Below are 19,917 nucleotides of genomic sequence, written 5' to 3' on the forward strand. Positions count from 1 at the left end.
AATTAAATCTTAAGTTAAACTGGATATATAATTTATTTCAACTAAAAACGTGTCTCTTAATTATTGATTTAAACTTAAACATATATTTGTATACCCTACTAAGTGTCTTAGCCTAAAGAAATTCATCAAAACCCAGTCTTAAACTATTTTGATTGTTCTGTTATAACTTCAGCTTATGGTATAAGTTCTTTTATCTGATTCTCATAATAGAAAGAAGCTCAAGGAGAAATTTGTAAATATTGTCCATGTATTACCGTATACTTTGTTCATCTTGATTAAAGGGTAGATGATTTGTAGGATAAAATTTGTATTCATTTATATAATTTAAATTAATCATATTTCTAGTTGATATGATATTTTTAATTCATTATAATTAGTCTGATAGTAACTGGATAATCCCATCATGGTAGGATATGATATCATGGTACGATATGATATCATGTTAAAAAGTAGACTTAAGCTTAATTCAATTCTATAAAATGAGTTCTATAAAATCAGTCTGTAAAGTGAGATTGTAAGTGAGAAAGAAAGAAAATAAACGAGTTTAGAAATTAAAGGCATGAAGTTGGTTTTCATGATTAAGGCAAAATAGCACGCATTCAGAAAATGTACTGCAACTAATGTATAGCTTTAAAAGAATGTAGAAAATGAATGAAGTGATGATATCAAGATTCTAAAAATCCATCGACCTTTGCATTCTGTGCTCTGGACAAAAACTTCATGCAGATAGGTGGCTTGACTCCTGCCAAAGCTAAAAAGGAGCTAGGAAGAGTCCAAATTCCATCCCCACAAATCAAACCAGAAGCCACAGCTGATCCAAACGTATCAGCACTAAACTTGTCAAGCTTCCGCCAAATAAGCAAGATCAAACTGCCAACACACATATCAATGGCAAAATAACTTCCAATGTAAAAAGGTATTGCCATAGCCATAGGAACAGGGATAAATTCCGCCCACTTTTTTCCAACCAAATCCCGTACAAGATTTATAACTATTGCAAATCCAAAGAAGGCATAACAAAAGATGAGACAGTATTTTGGCAGAGCTGATAGGCCATCTACTCCCAGTATCGCCATGTTACGATAAACAAGAGCATAAGGAGCAGGATATGCTGAGCCAGCAACCCCAAGGTTTCCAAAGGCCTTGTAGAAAAGCCAGAAAACACAAGGAGATATGACACAGCCCATTGCAGTTCCAAAAACTTGGCTCACGAACATAGACCTTGGTGAAGCCATTGTCATGTAACCTGTTTTGAAGTCCTGCATCAGATCAGAGGCTGTGGATACAATATTCATCATGACCCCACATGCAGCCAACCCAGCTATAACACCGCCATGAGAAGCTCCTGCCCATGCACCGATAGTGAAGATTGCTAATTTTCCATACGTGGATGCAAGGGACCAGTCTGTTAGTCCACACCCATATGCATTACAAAATGCCAGTGCTGGTGCAATCACGTAGATCACAACAATGTAGTACCACTTGAGTTGATGGAAAATCATGGGAACGACTATAATAGAGATTACTGCAATGATAACGTAGCCAATAAGGGCAAACCAAGCAGGAATTTGGTCCCTGAGGAACATGTCTGTCCTACACTTATCATCATATGACAGTGATGAAGATGAGTCAGGATCACTGGATGATCTCGCTTTCTTTTTGTAGAATTCCATATACAGACCAATAAAAGTGCGACCGAGAACCTTAACAAAATTGTATAGACCGTCACCGAGAATCATTGCTATGGCTATGAAAACCTGCACTTGGAGAATACATTAACAAGACTGTTTGACCAGAACATGTTCCTCAATTAATATTATTCAGAGAACAATAGTATTATTACAGTACTGTGTTGTATCATACTGATACTACCTGTCTGTTCCGTGCAAGTTATTAATATGGGGTGCCAAAACAATAATGCATATTATACTAGTGTAGTCATTAACATGATATGTTTAATCATAGAACCATATTTCATTATGTAACAATCTAACAAAGAAGTTCATTAAATATCTATGCACTAGTGTAAAAAAGACTTTAGACGTCTGTTATTTTGGGTTTTTAAGGTCTGATCTCTGTCCGACGTCTATATGGGTGACGTTAATGAGACGTCGGACCCTTTTGGTCAGACGTCCGATCCATACAGGTTAGACGTCTCTGAGGTTACTCCTGACTCATGGTGATTCGAGTTTACAACTTTATATTTTAGTTGAAGAGAATGTAATGTACATTTTTTTTATTGGATGGTTTTAAAAACGTAGTGGAGGGAATTGGAGGAGTACAAAACGCAAGAAATCGCCGTCATAGAACGCCGCCTAAAGACACAATAACTGCACCAAAACCCAACGAAAACGCATTTTAATCGGTTCAAATGAAAGATAATGCATCAAAGAGTGATGTAATCGAAGTAAAATTAATTTAAAACGGTGCAAAAGTGAGAAAACAAACCTGAAAAGCGTAACCCGTAGAGAGAAAACGCGACAAAGATGATGAACAATGAGTTCACGTAACAACTGTCTCGCGTTCACGGTGTTTTAATGCCAAAATTTAAACGTCGGTTTCCCTAATTAACAGACGTCTAAAGTGCTTTAGAAGTCGGAGTGGTGGGATCAGACGTCTAAATGAAGTCAAAAAGTGACTTTTTAAATTTCTGGATTTAGGGTTTAGACGTCGGTTCCCCTAATTAACAGACGTCTAAAGTGCTTCAAAAGTTAGAGTGGCGGGATCAGACGTCTAAATGGAGTCAAAAAGTGAGTTTTTAAATTTCTGGATTTAGGGTTTAGACGTCGGTTCCCCAATTAACAGACGTCTAAAGTACTTCAGAAGTCGGTTCCCTCCATAACAGACGTCTAAATAGAATAAATTTTTTTTTTTAACTTTTTCGTTTAGTTTTGGCGTCTATTCGGGGGAGCCGACGTATATGAGTATTTTGGACGTCGAAAACCCTCCATATCAGACGTCTAAAGGGTGGCGTTAAAGATCTTTTTTGCACTAGGGATGCTTCAGTTAAATTTAAGCTTAACTATGCTTTTCGTCTTTATATTTGGAAGCAAATTTGTTTCTCTCTCAAACCGATATATTTTAGTTTACAAACTTAAAAAATAATTAATATAATCTTTTCAATCTAATAAAGTTGATTTTTTACTTATTAAACGCCTTTCTATTTGATATTTAAGGTAAAATGTGTCAAAATAATATATATATATATATATATATATATTCTAATTTTACGTTTAAGTTTATAAATTAAAAATATATTTAACCAGAATGTGTTGAAATGATATTATCCATATACCTAATGTTTGATCACCATGAAGGATATATACTTCTGGTGTTTGTAAATGTGGAAAGAAAACTTACTTTGTAACCTTGAAGGCCATGCAAGCTGCTTGACTTGAGGTCTGCAGAGTACCAATCTCCTTTTCTTGCATCAATGAGAGGCCACATGATGGCCCAAGATAGAATTCCTCCAACCAAAAGGGATATATTGATTATATATGGACATATCATCCCCACACCCACATATGTTGTCGAAAAGTCAAAGAAGAACCTGTTATATAGATAAATATTGTATATAGACTGAGAACTAAAATACATATATAAAACTTTATTACAGATAGTTCATGTCAATAAAAAAGTTAAGTTAGCATTGAGCTTCTTTGGGTCAACTTTGAATAATTTGCACTCATTATTAAGTATAAAAACATTCTGATGGAAAGGAAAAATCAGAAAGAAAACAAAAACAGTGCATTCATTTTTCCTGTTTTATTCATTAATGAGAAATATGTAGTCACATACTTGTTTTGATAGGCTTCAAGACCAAATGTAGGGAAGCTATTAAAGCCACAACCATCACTAGCAGTGTAAAACCATTGAAAGAAACCCCACAAGAAGCTAAAGGAAAAGAACTTTCCCAGCACACGTACTTGTTTCCTAGAAAAGGAATGTGTTAAATAAGAAATTAAAAACATTTTAAAGCTGTATTAATCAAGAAAAATAAGGTTTTACAATAACTAGGGCCGAATTTTTACTTTGCTAGTTTGGCACCCTCTGTTGTATGGAAACTGTTGATAAGATGAGCTGTTGCAGTACCACTAGGATATGTCAACCTGAAGTCTACAATCATTATCTAACAGCAAAAAAGGAAAATAAAACTCAATTCAATCGATAAGAAGATTCATGCATAGAAAATTATATGCCATGAAAGAAAATTTACAATTAGACATTCAAATTATAAACTTATTCTGCATTTCCAGTGATGCTTGTTATAACTAATAATTGGTGTTGTTCATTACTTGATGGATGCCCTCAGATTAGTGTACCTTCCTAAGCGGAACCACTGAAAAGAGTCCCAAAAAGCTAACAATGGAAATAAATCCTATCATCCATCCTAAACTTGGGTTCTTAATATCCTGTGGACCATTAGCTTCAGGAGATTGGTTTGCTACTTCTGAACTCATTGCAAAGATATAGCTACCAAAACCACCTGTTCAAGCAAATCCAATCAAAGAAGTGTCAACTGAAAATAAGGTTTATCCATTAGAAATGAGTTAGCCGTTAAAGCATTGACTATAATTTCAACAAAGTATATACTACTTGTTGATCATGGATTCAATTTTAAAAATCTAATGTAGATTTAATAAAGATATATCAAATCCATCTTAACAAAATCAAATTGCAGTGTATTTTTTCAATCTAATTTAAATTATATTTAATTGAGTTTGCATAACTTCTCGAAATTAAATTTAAATTTATAATTGAATTGATTCAACTTAGATTTAATGTGGCCAAATCTAACTTAACTATGGGGCGATTAAGTCCAACTTAACATGGGTTTGACCCAATCAAACCTAAATTGATTTGTGCTTGGTCCAACATGACTTGAGCTTGACTCGAGTTTACCAAGCATGACTTGAGCTAGGTCTAGTTTGACTCACTTGATTTATTCTTTACTTAACCCAAAATAGATTTAATGAGACTCGAGTCTAAACTAACCTAGGTTTGACTTGACTTAATTTCAACTTGACCTGAATTAGATCTAGCCGAATTCAACTTAAATTGGTTTTGATTGAGCCTAACTTGACTAAGCTTAACTTGACATGAACTTGGGTTTACTCGGTCCAACTTAGACTCACTTTACATTAGATTGATCTTAATCTTGTTAACTTGACCCAATTTATGTCTCATTCGACTTGGTCCAACTTTGGCTTAGCTTAACACTACTTGACATACGTCTAATTTGGCATAATATATGTTCAATCCTATTCGGTCTTACTTGGATCTAACTTGACTAGGCCTTACTTAGACTTGGTTTAACCTATCCTTATCTAGGATCAACCTTACCTAACTTGACCAAGACTCATCTAGACCTAATTTGACCAAGACTCATCCTGACCTAACTTGACCAAGACTCATCCTGACCAACTTGACATGGTTATGTCTTGATCTAACTTCACTTGGACTCAATTCAACCTAAATTATCCTAGGTTTGACCTAGCCAAGCTTGACTTAGATCTGAGTCAGTTTTGACCAAAAGTTGGTCAAATTTAACCGAGTTCTAAAAAGTTGGTCATTAACCCAATCATGATTCAACTAAGCCGAAAATCAACTAAATTTAGTGAGTCAGTTCTAAAAAAAATCGACTAAATCAATCTCAATCTAAATTTGGTCGAGTTGGCATATTACAACTTTAGATATTTTCAAACAAATAAAAGGTATAAAATAAATTAATTTTAAATTAATGAGTAGTTAAAACGTTCACTTTTTATTTTTTTCAATATAGTACCGTTAATTTATAGTTGTTTAATTAATTTTACCCTCTTCTAGTTAGTGTAGAAATCGAGTTGGGAGGTATAATACCAATTATCTGTTATCTGGGAAATACACTTCATTATATAAACTAATTTTCTGAATTAACTATCCAGAACATACAAATACAAACACAACACATTAATCTCTCACAACTCAAACAAACACATACACTTCTCTGTCTCTTTCACAGTACACATGCTCACACACTTTCTCTTGTACACAATACACAAACATGGAGACTCTCTCCTTTCTTACTGCCCATTCTCCCACGGTGCACACACTACAAGTGTGTCACACTTCATACAAGACTATATCTCCATATTTATAACCTAACATCTCTACTAATCTCCACTACTCTCCACTACTAAGTGGGTAATGATAGTGCTAACACAATACCTAACTTCTTTTACAAGTGGGGTGCATAATCTTCAATAAGACAAAACACTTTGTGGCAATGGGTCCATTTAAAGTTTACCCAACAGTTAGAAGATGTATAATGACAAACACAATACACATAACTCCTTTCAACTAAGAAGATTTTGAATAATATGGGAAGACCAATGCAGAACTCTTCTACACAGATTTATTTTATAATGACATAATTGTAAAGTTCATAGCAGCAGAGCTTTGCGTGCATGCATACAAAATTTAAAAAGGAGAAAGTTATAACATCGTTTTATCGGGATCATCTGCATTTGATTATTTGACAACAAAACATAGAGCCCTGATTTGATGATAAAAAAGTTCAAAAGATGGTGTGAGAAAGGAGAAGAAGGAAGAAATGAGATTTGTTTGTTATATTGGATGCATGAGTTTGATCCACTAAAAAAGAAAGGGTGGTACCACTAAAAGCAATGCCAGCAGATGCAACAACACATGTCTGAATAACAGTATTCTCTTGACGAGTGAATGGCTGAGTGAGCATTCCTATTTTAGCAAGCAGAGTCGTCCACGTCTTGAGAAAGAAGAAGCCTAACAAGCCTGCCGATATGTTTAAGGAGGGAATAATTCCGGTGGTTAAATTGAGTTTCATGACAATGAATGTGAACAACACTGCCAACAACAAACTGACCACCATTGCTCTCAGTGTTATCTGCCTCTGCCATTGTGGCACCACCTTCCCCTCAAACGCCTTCTCAACAGATGTGTCTTCCACCTCCTCATTACCATTCTCCACCTCTGTTTCCCAAACCATTCTCTCTGCTTTGCCTCTCTCTCTCTCTCTCTCTCTCTCTCTCTCTCTCTCCTTCTCCACTTTCACTTTTATTGCTTTCTAACTCTCCTGTTGACCTTTTCTTTCGTCTGTTATTGCTTCTTATAATTTGGAACACAGACACACATGTTACCTCCTCTCTTTTCGCACTGCATTTTACCTTTGACTTTTACCTCCTCTCCTAATGTACACATGATTTCTAATTTCACAATATCATTACTTTTCTTAACCTGATGTTTTGTGTTAAAACATTTTATAGAATATCATACTGTTAAAATATTTTTTAAAAAAAAATTATAGATTTTTTTTTATACAATATGATGTTGTGTTGGAGAAAAAAACAAATAAAAATATATATTTTAAAAATGGTATATTAAGTTAATTTTAATAGTATGCTATTTTTTTAAACATAATCTTAATGGTATGAACTTTCAACTCAACTATATTATTGAAATTCTATAGACACTTGGTGAAAAAAAAATGATTTAATTTCATCGAATAGATTTTGGTTGTAAGAAAAACAAAGTATTTTTAAATGTGATGGTATTTTTAAAATTATTTGTATATTTAGACTTTGGTTTTAAAATAATTGAAAGACACAGTCTCGTTACATTCTTCTCCTCCGTTGTAATTTCACATTTTCTTCCATTTTAGTCCTAATTGAGATTCATTTGTCTTTATTGTCGTTTATATTCTTTCTCATTTCTCATTTAACTATTTCTTTTGTTTTTGTTTCTTTCTTTCTTCTCCTAACATTGTTTATAAATCTTATGCAAGAAAATTGCGTGTTCGTATTGGACACACAACAATATTTATTTTAATGTTTGTTAACTGTGTAAAAATCTTTATAATGCTTATGCAAGAAAATTAGATTCTATTTTTTCATATAACACATTTTATTAGTTAATATAATATTATTGAAAAATATATTTATTGATTTTATTGATAACTAATCTTTAACAGTAGATTGATTAATCGAATTTAATAAAATCTCATTTTTTTAATTATTTTTAATACAGAAGTTTCACTTAATATAAGAATTCCATTTTCAATCAAACCAGCAATATATTGATAGTGCACTTAATATATCAAAAAAATTAAATATTTATACTTTTGTTTAAGTAAATGATATCTTGCTTAAAAAAAGTAAATGATAATATATGAATGAATGCTAGGTTATATTAATGAGCCCATTTTCACTCAAACCAACATTATTGATAGTGAATTTATGAAATAATTGGTGTTAAAAGCTAATGAATTTGAAAATATTTTTAAAGAATTATTGCGTCGAATAATAAAATAAAATAATTTGTAAAGGTATTATGTTTGTTGTATTTATTGTCCATTGGTGTTATGTTTATTGATAACTACCTCACTTTAGTTAAAGTGTTGATTACATGTAGTTAATAAATCTGATCGAATTTAATTTTAGTTTAAAATTAATTATACTAAAAGAATTTGATTTTGGTATTACATTGCAACTATTTAAAAAATATCTAGATAAATTTATTAAGAAATTAAAATATAAATGAACAAATTTATTATATATACATATAATACGCATTAATAGATTAAATGATTGTGTGCAAAAAAATACTATTAATATGCTTTAAATTAATTTATATAATTTTGAATATAGGCTGAATTTCTTTAACTATTTGTAGTTGAATTACAAGTTTAATCTCTATTACTGGTCGGTGCAAAAGAAAATTCATTGTCAACCAATCAGAGATAATGCATGGCAGGACTTTTAAATAATAAAAGACAAGAACTTTCTTTATAACTGGATAACAAATATACAGATATTTTACACTGTCAATGCAATTTAGGTTCAAGTATACAATTAAATGTATAAAAACTCACATTTAAAACCTAAGAACACATTGGACTGATTTTATATAGATTTTTAATTTTAAAACCTGAAAAGAAGTTAAGTTAAGGGAATAGTTTAGCACAGAAAACGTTGATTATGCATTTGTTTCATTCGTGTTTCTTAACAAGAAAGGTTTTCATGCAATTTGCTAATTGAGGATAGTCTTCAAGTAGTTGTCGTTTTGAAAGAGTCTCATCCTCATTCTGTGGGGTCCACAACACCTTCCCAGCCTGAAGAAAATTGAAATTGTTGTTAGTACTGATGAACAAATGACACTGATTCAAATATATAAAAATGGATTAATTTGATTAGTGATCTCTCACCAATAAATTGCTTGAGAGAACAGTTCTAAGCTTTTGCAGGGCATTCTTCATATCTTCAGCTCCATAGACGTTAGGAAGCTTATGTGCTCCTTTAGCAGCTACCAAGATGGTTATCTGGCATAAGTACGTCATGAGTATAAGAACAAACAAAAGCAATTTTTTTTTTCATTTTTGAATTTTCAACTTTCACAAGAAAAGGGTCTTTTCAATATACATGTTCTGGATTCAGGTTTTTCAATCCAAACATAAATGTGCGCCTATCGATGAGATAATTAGGAATGAGTTTCATCTTATAGATATATTTTCCTGCTATCCGCGTTTTAGTGCCTATTAAGTACACTTAGGAATGAGTTACATCTAAAAATATTTTCAAGATAAAAGTGAACTTTAGTATCCAATGTGAATAGTGAAATCTTCCACTCGTGCCACCCTGTTTGTTAGATCATACAAATTAAGCAACTAAGGATGAAAATATTGCGGAACTGAAGCACTTGAAATCCTTTTATGCTTAAATTAGGAGTGAAAATGAAAGTTTATGCTAGTACACAAACATAATATACATGCAGAAAGAGATCATACCATACCACTATGTACTCGTTGCCAAACCCGTTGAGAAGGTTCTCTTCTTCAAATATTTTTCTTTCCTCTTTAATATCTTTTCCATCAAACTGCAACAGAATATTAATTGTTTATATCTGTATTGATGATTTAAGATGCAAAACTGTGATTTTCCAAAGAGCTGAAATTGAAGTGGAGAACACTTTTTTGCAAAGGTGCATCACATGCTGGATTCCAAGAAATTGAAATATATTTTAGACTAGGTTTTTACTAATCAAACCATACCACTGAGCTTTCACTGTTAATCTCATCACTCTGGATTCTTGTGTTTCTCTTTTCTGTTTTGTTCAAATTAACCAATGTTTCTTCATCAAATTTCGTCCTTTCTTCATTTGATAACTGATAATAGCATTTCTCCCCATCATCTTTACTCTGCTTTAGATCCACCTGCCAAAGATGGTTCATTAGAGATCACCTCTTAACAATTACAATTTCCTAGCTACATAAACTTTAGATGCATATATTTTAACTGAAAACCCAACAGCATCTAGCTTTACAAAACTTAGATACATATTAACTTAGGTGTTGATGGTTTGCTCCAGTACAAAGAATCGAGACGAAGTTGATAACTGTTTGAGAAAACCAAATTGTTTTAAAGAAATGCTTGAGTTTTTTTTCTATGGAAAAAGTTTGGCTCCTTTTTTTCATGGAAAAAAAGGTTCGGTTTGGTTCTGAACCAGTTCGATTCAATTAAATTCTTTTGAGCACCTCTAATTTGTTTATGATTTGATTCAACACAAAGAATTGAACTGAACCAGTAAATGACTCTTCTGAATTGAACTGAATTATTTTTAAAAATGGTGAGGTTCAATCTTTTATAAAAATGATTCACTTTTTGTGCTTCGGTTTGGTTTAATTTTTTTTAAACTCCTAACTACTATTGAAATTTGGCCACGGGAGAAGGAGTGAACTTACAAATGAATATCCTGCTACACAGTGACCAAGATGTCCAACCAAACTATGTATTGTGTCTGTCACATGTTAAATACTAAGAACATAAAATACAGAGCCTTGTATAGATAATGAAATGTTCAATGTTAGCCAAAACAGAACAAAATATAAAAACTCAGTCTCAAGAACTTTGACACTAGATTGTAATTATAACCATAGTTTGCAGAATTACAGACAAGAAACTTCCTAGGTGTCCACTAACAGGACAAAAGGCATCATATTCATGTACACGTTTTTCACTCCTAATCACAGTAGTTTCTACCTTATTTTATGAACACCTGTGCACTGAGGTGATTTGCTTCTTAGGGACGTGCAAGAAGCATTATATCAAAAATATTAGTCTTATAAAGTTTATCAGCTATGACAAGTAACCGTGGCTAAGGAGGATAACTCAAGAAAAATGTACCCTCCCACCATCACATCCACACAAACTGATAAAAAAACATAACACTACCTACTTTCACATAAGTTTAATAAAACCATATAAATAATATCTCACAAGACCTACATCATGCAAGAAAAATCTAAAAAGCAATTCATGGAACTACCTGTCAATAGATATTTCAATCCATCCCGAGATGATGTATCTGCAGTTTCTGCAATCCTAGTTAGATCCCTTTGTATTGAGCTTCCCTTCCCACCCGACATTGCAACCTTACACAAGACAGCAAAACAAAACTATAAATAAACTCAAAACGGAAAACGCAAGCACCAATGACTGTGATAATGCATGCGCTCTCAAACTTCATAACAACATCAGTACAAACCAAAAATATCAAGCTAGTAAGGGACATAAAAACAAGGATTATCCTAAATCTAAAGTCCATCAAACATTTCTACATTCTCAGCATAAAATTCATTATTAGTCATTGGAAGTAGTTGAAGAGGGATCAGAGCAACTCAAGTTACCAACCTGAAGCTTGAGCACAGTAACTGAATTTCCATTTTTGTTTTTATAGAATCCAAACAAAAACATAGCCAACATGAAGAATAGAAACAAGAAGGGCACTCCAGCGTGACCTCCCTTTGCATGCTCAGTGTCATTAGACTCGACATTATCACGATGATGCATCATTCTGTATGATTCTGAATCCCTAGTGTAAAATTCTGAGGACGAAGAATCTGAATCTGAATCAGAATCGAAGAAACTCCCTCCCATCACACCACCGGAGGAAGCCGAAGCCAAGTTAAGGTTGCAAGCCAACAAGAACAGCAAGAAGACAAACGATGCAACAGCACTAGCAGCAATATATCTTCTCAACAAGGCCATTTGTCTTTCTAATACAATTCAAATTAAACCAAGTCCTGCATTCATTTAAATATGTTCAGTAGAGAACATTCATTGAAGATTAATTCTAATGAATAAAAATAAGGAAAACGATGCCCTTTATCTAGGCATATATATTGAGGGATGTCTAAGATTTCGTTGAGATAAAAATGTGTTGAAGATTGAGAATCTCAAACCCCTTTCCGTTCCAACAATTAATTGCAGAAACTTGATATATCATCTCAAAAAGAGTCAAATGCAATATTAGTGGAAGCAGTTATCTTATGCACATCAACTCATCTTATATACACATAAATAGAATATAATTAATGACAATATAAATTGAAAATGCAAAATTCATATGCAATTCATAATCAATATGGAATCCATTACATATTTAAACACGAGATGAAAAGTAAATGAACAGATTTCGTCACCTTACAATATTATCAGAAAACTTTACCTAATGTCCAGTTTCCTACACACCTTGAGTTTGTAGAAGAAGATTAATATCACAACACAACCAATCTAAAGAACTGAATTTGTGGAAATATATATGAGAATTGAAACTCTAATTTCAATTTCAAAAAATGGTTGTAAATTGTCGTCACAAAACACAAGGATGGACAATGGCGGTGAAGACAGAAAGGTGTAAGAATTGGTGAAGAACAAAACGCGAATGGCTATGTCGTTTTGGGCCGAAGGAGAAATAGGATTATTGGGCCGATCCAGGAAGTATTGGTACCCGACCCGGATCCGTTTGAAGAGAAACGTTTCCATTTTTATGGTTCTTTTCTTTGACAAGAGTGTGTTGTGTTTCGGAAGTGTGAGAGAGAGAACAGCGATGGCGAGGCGAGGCGAGAATCGGAACGAGTCGTTGTTGACTCGGGCGATTGTGGCGGTCTTCGCCTTCGTGAGACACGCGGAGTTTGAGATCCTCTTCTTTCTTTTCTTCTTCATTGCTTATCTTCTCTTCAAAGACATCGTGAGTACCTTCTTCTCTTTGTTTTCCCACTACCCAATTTCCTCAAATTTTCGTTGTTTTCTATGTGGTTAAATTGTCTATGGTTTCATGGTTTTTACCCTGTAATTAAAACTAGGCTCAAATTGTGACCTTTGGATCTCAATTTTGCTTCAAATTCAATATCTATGCAGGATTAGTGATCAATGTATTGTGAACTATGCGGACCCTGTTATTGATTTTTTTTTGTACTTAATTAAATTATAATTCTCGTGAATGAATTATATGACTAAATATTTACCATATTGGTGTTGCCTCATTGATTCATGAAATAAAAAGGTTATTTTCCTTCGTATGGAGGTTTCTCTGAATAGATGGACATATGTGGAAGAGATTTGTGGAATTTATCTGATCTTGTAAAGTTTTGTTTAGCTTGTTTTAACAAGTTTATTAGCGAAATTTCTCTTTTAAGCTTATTCCAACAAGTTTTATGGTCAAATTTAAGATATATAAGTCCTCATGTGATGAGAGTTTATTGAACAAGTGCTTTTAACTAGGCTAGTTAGCTGAATGCATTCCTAAATGATCAGCGGCATGACACTTTTTCTCCATCTGAATTCCATTCCTCTCTACCCCTTCTCCATTGATCACATATTCTGAGTTTTTGGGAGAGTTATAATTTCTAACAATAACTGTTTGCTTCAATTGCAGACATCAAGGCCTGAATACAATCAATTGTTTGTAAAGAAGCCCGGTGGACCAGAATTTTGGCCTTTTTAGACGAGTTTATGTTTGATCTGGTTGGATGTCTTTGTCCATAGAGGTATTCTTAGTACGCCATGCAGTAATTTGTGGATTTCCCTTTTGTATTTGTATCTAAATGTAAGTTTGTATGTGAAACATGTGAGACTAAAAAGTTTGTACAATTTTATGTTCCAGTTAGTTATAGCAAAGTTAAGTATAAAGGTTTGCTTTTATATTGCTGTCTCTTTATATCTCATTTCTTTTTCATTCGATGTCTCCTTCCTGTAGTCTAGGATGGAAGTGCTGTGCTCAACTATCTCAAATCTGGTTTACGGTTTAGTTCATCATTAATCCTTATCATGGATTAGGTGACATATCTTGGAATTTGTTCTGTTGCTTCAACGCATCAGTTTCATCGTTTTCTAATTTCTTCTAAAGTAGAATTTGAAAGATTACTTTTGATTTTTAGGGCAGGTAATCGAACCAATAGAGATTATATTTGGTTTATTTATGCTGCTTCGCAGCTTTTAATTGATTGGTTTAAATCTGGATCGAGTTTCTTAAATAAATAAAACACAAGGAGATCATGTTAACCATTAAATCTTGCTTGTAAGTTTATGTTTACTTCATCTATAATGTATTATTCATTATAAAAAATGTCTACCTAACACATTAATAATGGAGATTTGTTAGAAGTTTTCATTTCCATTTGTTTGTTTATCCAATTAGAAGAGGCAAATACAAATATTGTTTATTAGTTTATCTATCCTGACGAAGCAAGAGCACTCCTTTGCTACGAAATAATATCAACTGACCTCATTTTCTACCCATTCCTCTCCTCATATGAACAAGTGACACGAGCAAGGTGATTTCAATAATTTTAATAGCAAACCATAGAAGTTAATAATTGTTTTTCCTTAGATGACTTCTTGTACCAAAAGACAACAAATACTTCAGCAGTCAGATTCTTGGATGGTCAAATGCAAATACTTCATACTAATCCATACCACGCGACTAAGACTTGTAAGAGAACAAGTTTGAATTTATGTCGAAATGTTTTGGGATCAAAAAATTGTGAGATAACTTTTTTCAAAAAATTTGTTGTAACAAGGGAAAGAGAAACAGTGTATATCATTTTCTAATTTTTCCTGGCATCCAATAAACAAATAATTCCAGAATGGACAAGTTAACTCCTGCTTTTTAACCTGTAAATATTTAACTTAGTAATTTTCATAACATAATCAAACTACCCATAACACACCACAGTTTTGTATAAACCTCTATATAGATTATAGTCAATCTTCCTTGCATAATAATTCAGTTATACTCTCCACTGGAACTTTAACTGCATCACTGCGTACTCCAATATCAGAAACATATCTGCTAACACAATACATTCCACATCCTACCAATGCAAGGCCACCAAAGCCAGAGGTCATGAATCTCTGGTGAAAAAACTACAGCACTAGCACCAGCCAAGCAAGATGCTGCTTGTCCACTCCGCCCTACACCGATGTTTGTGACAACAAGCAAACCTGTTTTGCAGTAAATTGCAAAGTCTTCACAGTTATTCTTGAACACATTGTAGCCACCAAATCCATTCTCAAGAAGAAACAAAGCACGGTGAACAACATCTTCAGTTGGATCAGAAGATGCAATGGTACAAGTGCCTCCTCTAGCTTCGGCTAAAAAAAGTGCAGGTGACACACCATATTCAAATAAGTATAGATCATACCCAGAGAGAAAACAATCTAAGCAGGAACAAATGACACCATCACTTCTCTTTTGGTCACCACATTTTGGACATAAAATATCACAAGTATTATGAAGGGGTGATGAACTTGTAAAAAGACGGTCCAAGATTGTCCCTGTTCCAGTTTCTTGGCCTGATCCTCTTGTGAAGTGGATCACCATTCCCTCTCCAACATATATTCCTGAAATCTTACAAATTCAGTGACAACATAAATTCATCAAGATAAACACCTGAATATGAATACATTTGTATATAAACCTAAAAGTATTAGATATTAGAGAGAATAAACAAAGGAGAAAAGAGATGACCATGATGGGCATAGATGTAAGCCTGCCTCCATGAGTAAATGTGATCTCCTGGTTTCAATTGATCCCTGTCAATCTTATTGGAAAGCACTCCCATTTCCCTCAGATTACTGGTTAACAAAGCATGCCAAAAACTGCTAGATTATCAGAATTATGTGTGTTCTTTGTAGAGGTGAAGAATGGAAAAAGAAAGGAATGAAGTGATAATAAATACGAATAAGAATCAGGTTCTTGAATTCCAACCGACTCCTTGGCTTCTGCACCTTCCACTTTAATTTCACACTTACCTACGCTCTATAGTTATTAATGTTCAATGCTGTTTCGCATTCTATATTTTTCTCGGTGGGAAAATATTTTGTACATATATTTAAAATATCTGCATATATTTTTAAAGCCGAGTAACAGCAAATATAAACCAACATTAAAATATTGTTATCTGAAAAAAATAAATATCCATGAATATTAATTATTTGTCGCTGTTTTCATTAGCTGTAAGTACAGATTTTTTTGCCCTTGAGATTCTCTCATTTTCTATTGTTACCGTGAATGCACTCATTAAACTACTGATAATATATTATTATTTGATTTTTTTTTAAATTATGATAAATGTTATTATAAATATTTTTATATTTAAATTTACCATACTATTTGTAAATATGTAATGATTTATTTATTTTATTAATATTAATCGATTAAGTTATTTTTCTTTAATTTATATATAGAATCGGACCTAGTAAAAAAAAGAAAACAATTAGACTAAAAATTTATGAGTTTGATTTTATATTTTTAAATATTTGAAATTAGTATCATTTAAAATAAATAAATTTTCATTTTAATGTCTACAAAACATGTGTTCTTATTCTTCTAAAGTTTTAAATCAATATTTTTATTCATAAAATTTATTTTGAAAAGGATGAATATCATTTGCTTTAGAATTTTTTTTTTAAAAAAATTAGAGGTATATATCACATGTTCACCTTCTATTACAAACAATATATATAGTTATTTGACCTTTGGTCGTACAAATAATTAAGTAATGATATATAATATTAGATATCAAAATAATTATTTTCAATTTTAAATAAAAAGGAAATAGAAAAGCTATAGAAGTTAAAATCAAAACTTAAAATGATATCAATATTTACTACACTCATATTAGCAAAATAGTAAGTTTACTATTTACCTCATGCCAACTCGAGCCAAATACTTACTTACTGGTAATTTTTTTAAAATAATAAATACATGTCAATTCAGTTTCTAAATATATTATTTTATTCACTAAATTTATTAAATATCAATATTTTAGTCCTGTTTGCATCATTTTGAGACTGAGAAAAAAATAATCATTTTAATCAACTTGTGTTTGTCTAACTTCCAGCTTAGCAAACAATTGAAATATTACATTTTGATTTTAAGAAGCTAGAATTAATAACAAGGGTTATAAACAAAAAATCTGGGTATTAATACTTTTATGTTACTTTCTGTTTAAACTTTATATTTCCTATTTATTATTATAAGTTCAAATATCTCCATACACTCTAATCCAATTTTTAGTATTTAAAATAAGTAATATATACTTTTTGCAATGACAATTTGTTTCTTATTGTATTAGTTAAATTGAAACATTTATTATTATACTCTCCATGTTATGGTTTCGTCTTTATTCATTTATCTCATAGATCTATGTATATTAACAACTTTCGATTGCTTTCATTATAAACATAAACATTGACTTTAGTAACATGTTAATGATTGAAATTCTTTGCTGGAAGAGAATTTTCGTCATTGTTCATTACTTTTCTCTACGTTGGCCTCATTTTCTGCCTCCTCCGGATGTTAGAAGATTAACTTTGCATATTAAACTCTTTTCAAGCAATTCAAGTTTCATCATATAAACGTTGTAATGAGGTAAAAACAACTCATAGGAGAATGATATACATATTTTTTTACAATATGTTAATACTTCAGCACAATAACAAATAAATAATAAACAATAATAAAATAATATATGTATGTTGTGTTAAAATATTGTAAAAAAAATTATATTAATTTTTTTTTACCAACTCATTTAGGGTAGTTATGATATTTTAATGGGTTTTTGGAAGAAATTTATTGTAAAGATTCAACGTTAAACCCACCTAAGAGAATGTGTCTGAAAAATATTTTAGAACAAAAATCAAACTTAAAAGTCATAGGCAACAGAGTTGTCATTGCATTGTCCAACATCATGTGATCTTAACCAATCTATATGTGATATACTATCAGTTTTCCCTGTGATTACATATTATGTAAATATTGATTTAGACCACATAATCTAGACCATGTAATAACTTCTCCAGACCATGCAACAATTTCTTGCATCCAATCTTCTTTGGCCACCTCATGAATCCTCTCTACCGAAACTTTTGATACATCACAGCGTACTCCAATATCAGAAACATATCTGCTAACACAATACATGCCACATCCAACCAAAGCAAGACCACACAAGCTAGTGGTCATAAACACAAGTGATGAAGAAACCAAGGCACCAGCAGCAGCTAATAGAGATGTTGCTTGTCCACTTTGCCCTACGCTGATGTTTGTGACTACAAGCAAGCCTGTTTTGCAGTACATTGCAAAGTCTTCACAGTTATTCTTGAACAAATGGTAGCCACCAAAACCAGCCTTTAGAAGAAACAAAGCACGGCGAAGAACAGCCTCATTTGGATCAGAAGATGCAGTGGTGCAAGTTCCCCCTCTAGCTTTGGCTAGAAAATATGCAGATGAGACACCATACTCAAACAAGTATAGATATCCACCACGAAGAAAACACTCCAAGCAGGTTCTAGTGACTCCCTCGGTCTTTATTTTGTAACCACATCTAGGGCATCCTGTCTCACGAGTACCACGATGAACTCGCTTCAAGACTGTTCCTGTTCCTGTTCCAGTTTCTTGTGTTGCTCCTCTTGTGAAGTGGATCACCATTCCCATACCAACATATATTCCTGCAATCTTACCAACTTAACATTTAAGAAAACATGAACGGTTTTTACATGCAGAAACGTAAAAGTGTAAGATCAAATGATTGAAGAGTAAGAGAAAAGAGAAGACCGTGATGAGCAATGATGTATGCCTGCCTCCAAGAGTAAATGTGATCGCCGGGTTTCAAGTGTTCTCTGTCGATTTTATTGGAAAACACTCCCATTTTCTCTTATTGATTACTGAATATGTCAAAGATTCAAAAATCAAAACTACAGACAAAATTTTGTGATGCAAATATCAGTGACGAGTTTCGTCACTAATATTTGACCACTTATTACTGATTTCTCTTAGCTAGATTATCAGATTCAGATCCTTTTTTGTGTTTTCTAAAGTTGAAGAATGAGGAACTGGGTAGAATAAGAAACGAATGAAATGAACATATATATATATGGAACTCTGTGCTCTGCTTCAACAGCTTCGTTTCACTTTCTTCAATTTGACATTCACCGCCTCCTTTCCATTTTTTATTAATATTTAACGTCAATGATGAGTATATAAGAGCTTTTTATAGTTAACGAAAGGATACAATATTAAAATAAGCTAAATAAATAAATAAGAAGCTATATGTGTGAAATTAGACAAAAGCATGATAAGTTTGATGGATATGAAGTATTACATTATATTAAAAATATAATTGTTTAATATGTCGTTATTTATATATACTAAAATACTTATGATGATTATGGCATAAAATTACTATCTTTTATGGCATAAATATTACTAAAACATACTTTATTCCTCCCAGCAAACCAGTCACACTGTAATTGATTTTTACTTCTTATAACCTAACACAACGCTAAGTTCATTTTAAAAATTATTTTCTAAACAGCTATCTAGTAAAACTTCAAAATATATATAGTAATACTAACAATAAAAAATATGTTCTTAATTAAACATCCCTTTAATGTGTGTTTAGATTTGGATTATGATTTGAGAGAGAGTGAGTAAATAAATTTGAGGAAATAAAAAAATTATTGTGATATTGTTTGGATTTTAAATAGAAAATAATGTGATTTAAGTGGATTTAAAATAAATGTTTGTTAAAGTTGATGTATGATGTATGATAGATTAAAA

The 19,917-nt window shown here is 32.2% G+C and overlaps 4 protein-coding genes and 1 pseudogene across 6 annotated transcripts; 1 reads left to right on the plus strand and 4 right to left on the minus strand.

Annotated features, from left to right (window-relative positions):
• Positions 1 to 600: 600 nt before the first annotated feature.
• On the minus strand, positions 601 to 7,106 carry LOC108342281 (probable metal-nicotianamine transporter YSL7). Its single transcript, XM_017580032.2, has 6 exons — positions 6,655 to 7,106; positions 4,323 to 4,486; positions 4,032 to 4,129; positions 3,799 to 3,933; positions 3,361 to 3,550; positions 601 to 1,757 (listed from the first exon to the last, which is right to left on the minus strand). Exons 1-6 carry the CDS (start codon positions 7,004 to 7,006, stop codon positions 666 to 668), a joined length of 2,031 nt encoding a protein of 676 aa, XP_017435521.1. The 5' UTR covers positions 7,007 to 7,106; the 3' UTR covers positions 601 to 665.
• Positions 7,107 to 8,772: 1,666 nt separating this feature from the next.
• On the minus strand, positions 8,773 to 12,880 carry LOC108341128 (uncharacterized). Of its 3 annotated transcripts, none has more exons than XM_017578775.2 (8): positions 12,543 to 12,880; positions 11,703 to 12,094; positions 11,338 to 11,443; positions 10,754 to 10,809; positions 10,064 to 10,225; positions 9,805 to 9,888; positions 9,221 to 9,334; positions 8,773 to 9,127 (listed from the first exon to the last, which is right to left on the minus strand). In XM_017578775.2, exons 2-8 carry the CDS (start codon positions 12,057 to 12,059, stop codon positions 9,005 to 9,007), a joined length of 1,002 nt encoding a protein of 333 aa, XP_017434264.1. In that variant the 5' UTR covers positions 12,060 to 12,094; positions 12,543 to 12,880; the 3' UTR covers positions 8,773 to 9,004. The 3 variants fall into 3 exon arrangements, with proteins under 3 accessions (XP_017434264.1, XP_017434262.1, XP_017434265.1); XM_017578773.2 differs by having other exon boundaries at positions 12,520 to 12,880; XM_017578776.2 differs by having other exon boundaries at positions 12,494 to 12,880.
• A 20-nt stretch (positions 12,881 to 12,900) lies between these two features.
• On the plus strand, positions 12,901 to 13,994 carry LOC108341129 (uncharacterized). The gene is made up of 2 exons (XM_017578777.2): positions 12,901 to 13,041; positions 13,729 to 13,994. The coding sequence occupies exons 1-2, from the start codon at positions 12,901 to 12,903 to the stop codon at positions 13,795 to 13,797; spliced, it is 210 nt and encodes a 69-aa protein (XP_017434266.1). The 3' UTR covers positions 13,798 to 13,994.
• Positions 13,995 to 14,729: 735 nt separating this feature from the next.
• On the minus strand, positions 14,730 to 16,167 carry LOC108342404 (protein LEAD-SENSITIVE 1-like; annotated as a pseudogene).
• A 1,828-nt stretch (positions 16,168 to 17,995) lies between these two features.
• Positions 17,996 to 19,182, minus strand: LOC108341531 (protein LEAD-SENSITIVE 1). The gene is made up of 2 exons (XM_017579204.2): positions 18,913 to 19,182; positions 17,996 to 18,806 (listed from the first exon to the last, which is right to left on the minus strand). Exons 1-2 carry the CDS (start codon positions 19,004 to 19,006, stop codon positions 18,097 to 18,099), a joined length of 804 nt encoding a protein of 267 aa, XP_017434693.1. The 5' UTR covers positions 19,007 to 19,182; the 3' UTR covers positions 17,996 to 18,096.
• Between the last annotated feature and the right edge of the window lie 735 nt (positions 19,183 to 19,917).

Source organism: Vigna angularis, chromosome 6, assembly GCF_016808095.1.
Source record: "Vigna angularis cultivar LongXiaoDou No.4 chromosome 6, ASM1680809v1, whole genome shotgun sequence".
Lineage (NCBI taxonomy): Eukaryota > Viridiplantae > Streptophyta > Magnoliopsida > Fabales > Fabaceae > Vigna > Vigna angularis.

What these genes read in the sequence shown, in the direction of transcription:
- LOC108341531 (XM_017579204.2), bottom strand. Translation starts at nt 19,006, where the DNA reads ATGGGAGTGTTTTCCAATAAAATCGACAGAGAACACTTGAAACCCGGC. An exon ending in ATACATCATTGCTCATCACG is followed by an intron (nt 18,807 to 18,912) that starts GTCTTCTCTTTT and finishes GTAAGATTGCAG; the next exon opens with GAATATATGTTGGTATGGGA.
- LOC108342281 (XM_017580032.2), bottom strand. Translation starts at nt 7,006, where the DNA reads ATGGTTTGGGAAACAGAGGTGGAGAATGGTAATGAGGAGGTGGAAGAC. An exon ending in TGCTGGCATTGCTTTTAGTG is followed by an intron (nt 4,487 to 6,654) that starts GTACCACCCTTT and finishes TTGCTTGAACAG; the next exon opens with GTGGTTTTGGTAGCTATATC. An exon ending in GAGGGTGCCAAACTAGCAAA is followed by an intron (nt 3,934 to 4,031) that starts GTAAAAATTCGG and finishes TTCCTTTTCTAG; the next exon opens with GAAACAAGTACGTGTGCTGG.
- LOC108341129 (XM_017578777.2), top strand. Translation starts at nt 12,901, where the DNA reads ATGGCGAGGCGAGGCGAGAATCGGAACGAGTCGTTGTTGACTCGGGCG. An exon ending in ATCTTCTCTTCAAAGACATC is followed by an intron (nt 13,042 to 13,728) that starts GTGAGTACCTTC and finishes CTTCAATTGCAG; the next exon opens with ACATCAAGGCCTGAATACAA.
- LOC108341128 (XM_017578775.2), bottom strand. Translation starts at nt 12,059, where the DNA reads ATGGCCTTGTTGAGAAGATATATTGCTGCTAGTGCTGTTGCATCGTTT. An exon ending in TTACTGTGCTCAAGCTTCAG is followed by an intron (nt 11,444 to 11,702) that starts GTTGGTAACTTG and finishes GTCTTGTGTAAG; the next exon opens with GTTGCAATGTCGGGTGGGAA. An exon ending in TTGGCAACGAGTACATAGTG is followed by an intron (nt 9,335 to 9,804) that starts GTATGGTATGAT and finishes TACTTATGCCAG; the next exon opens with ATAACCATCTTGGTAGCTGC.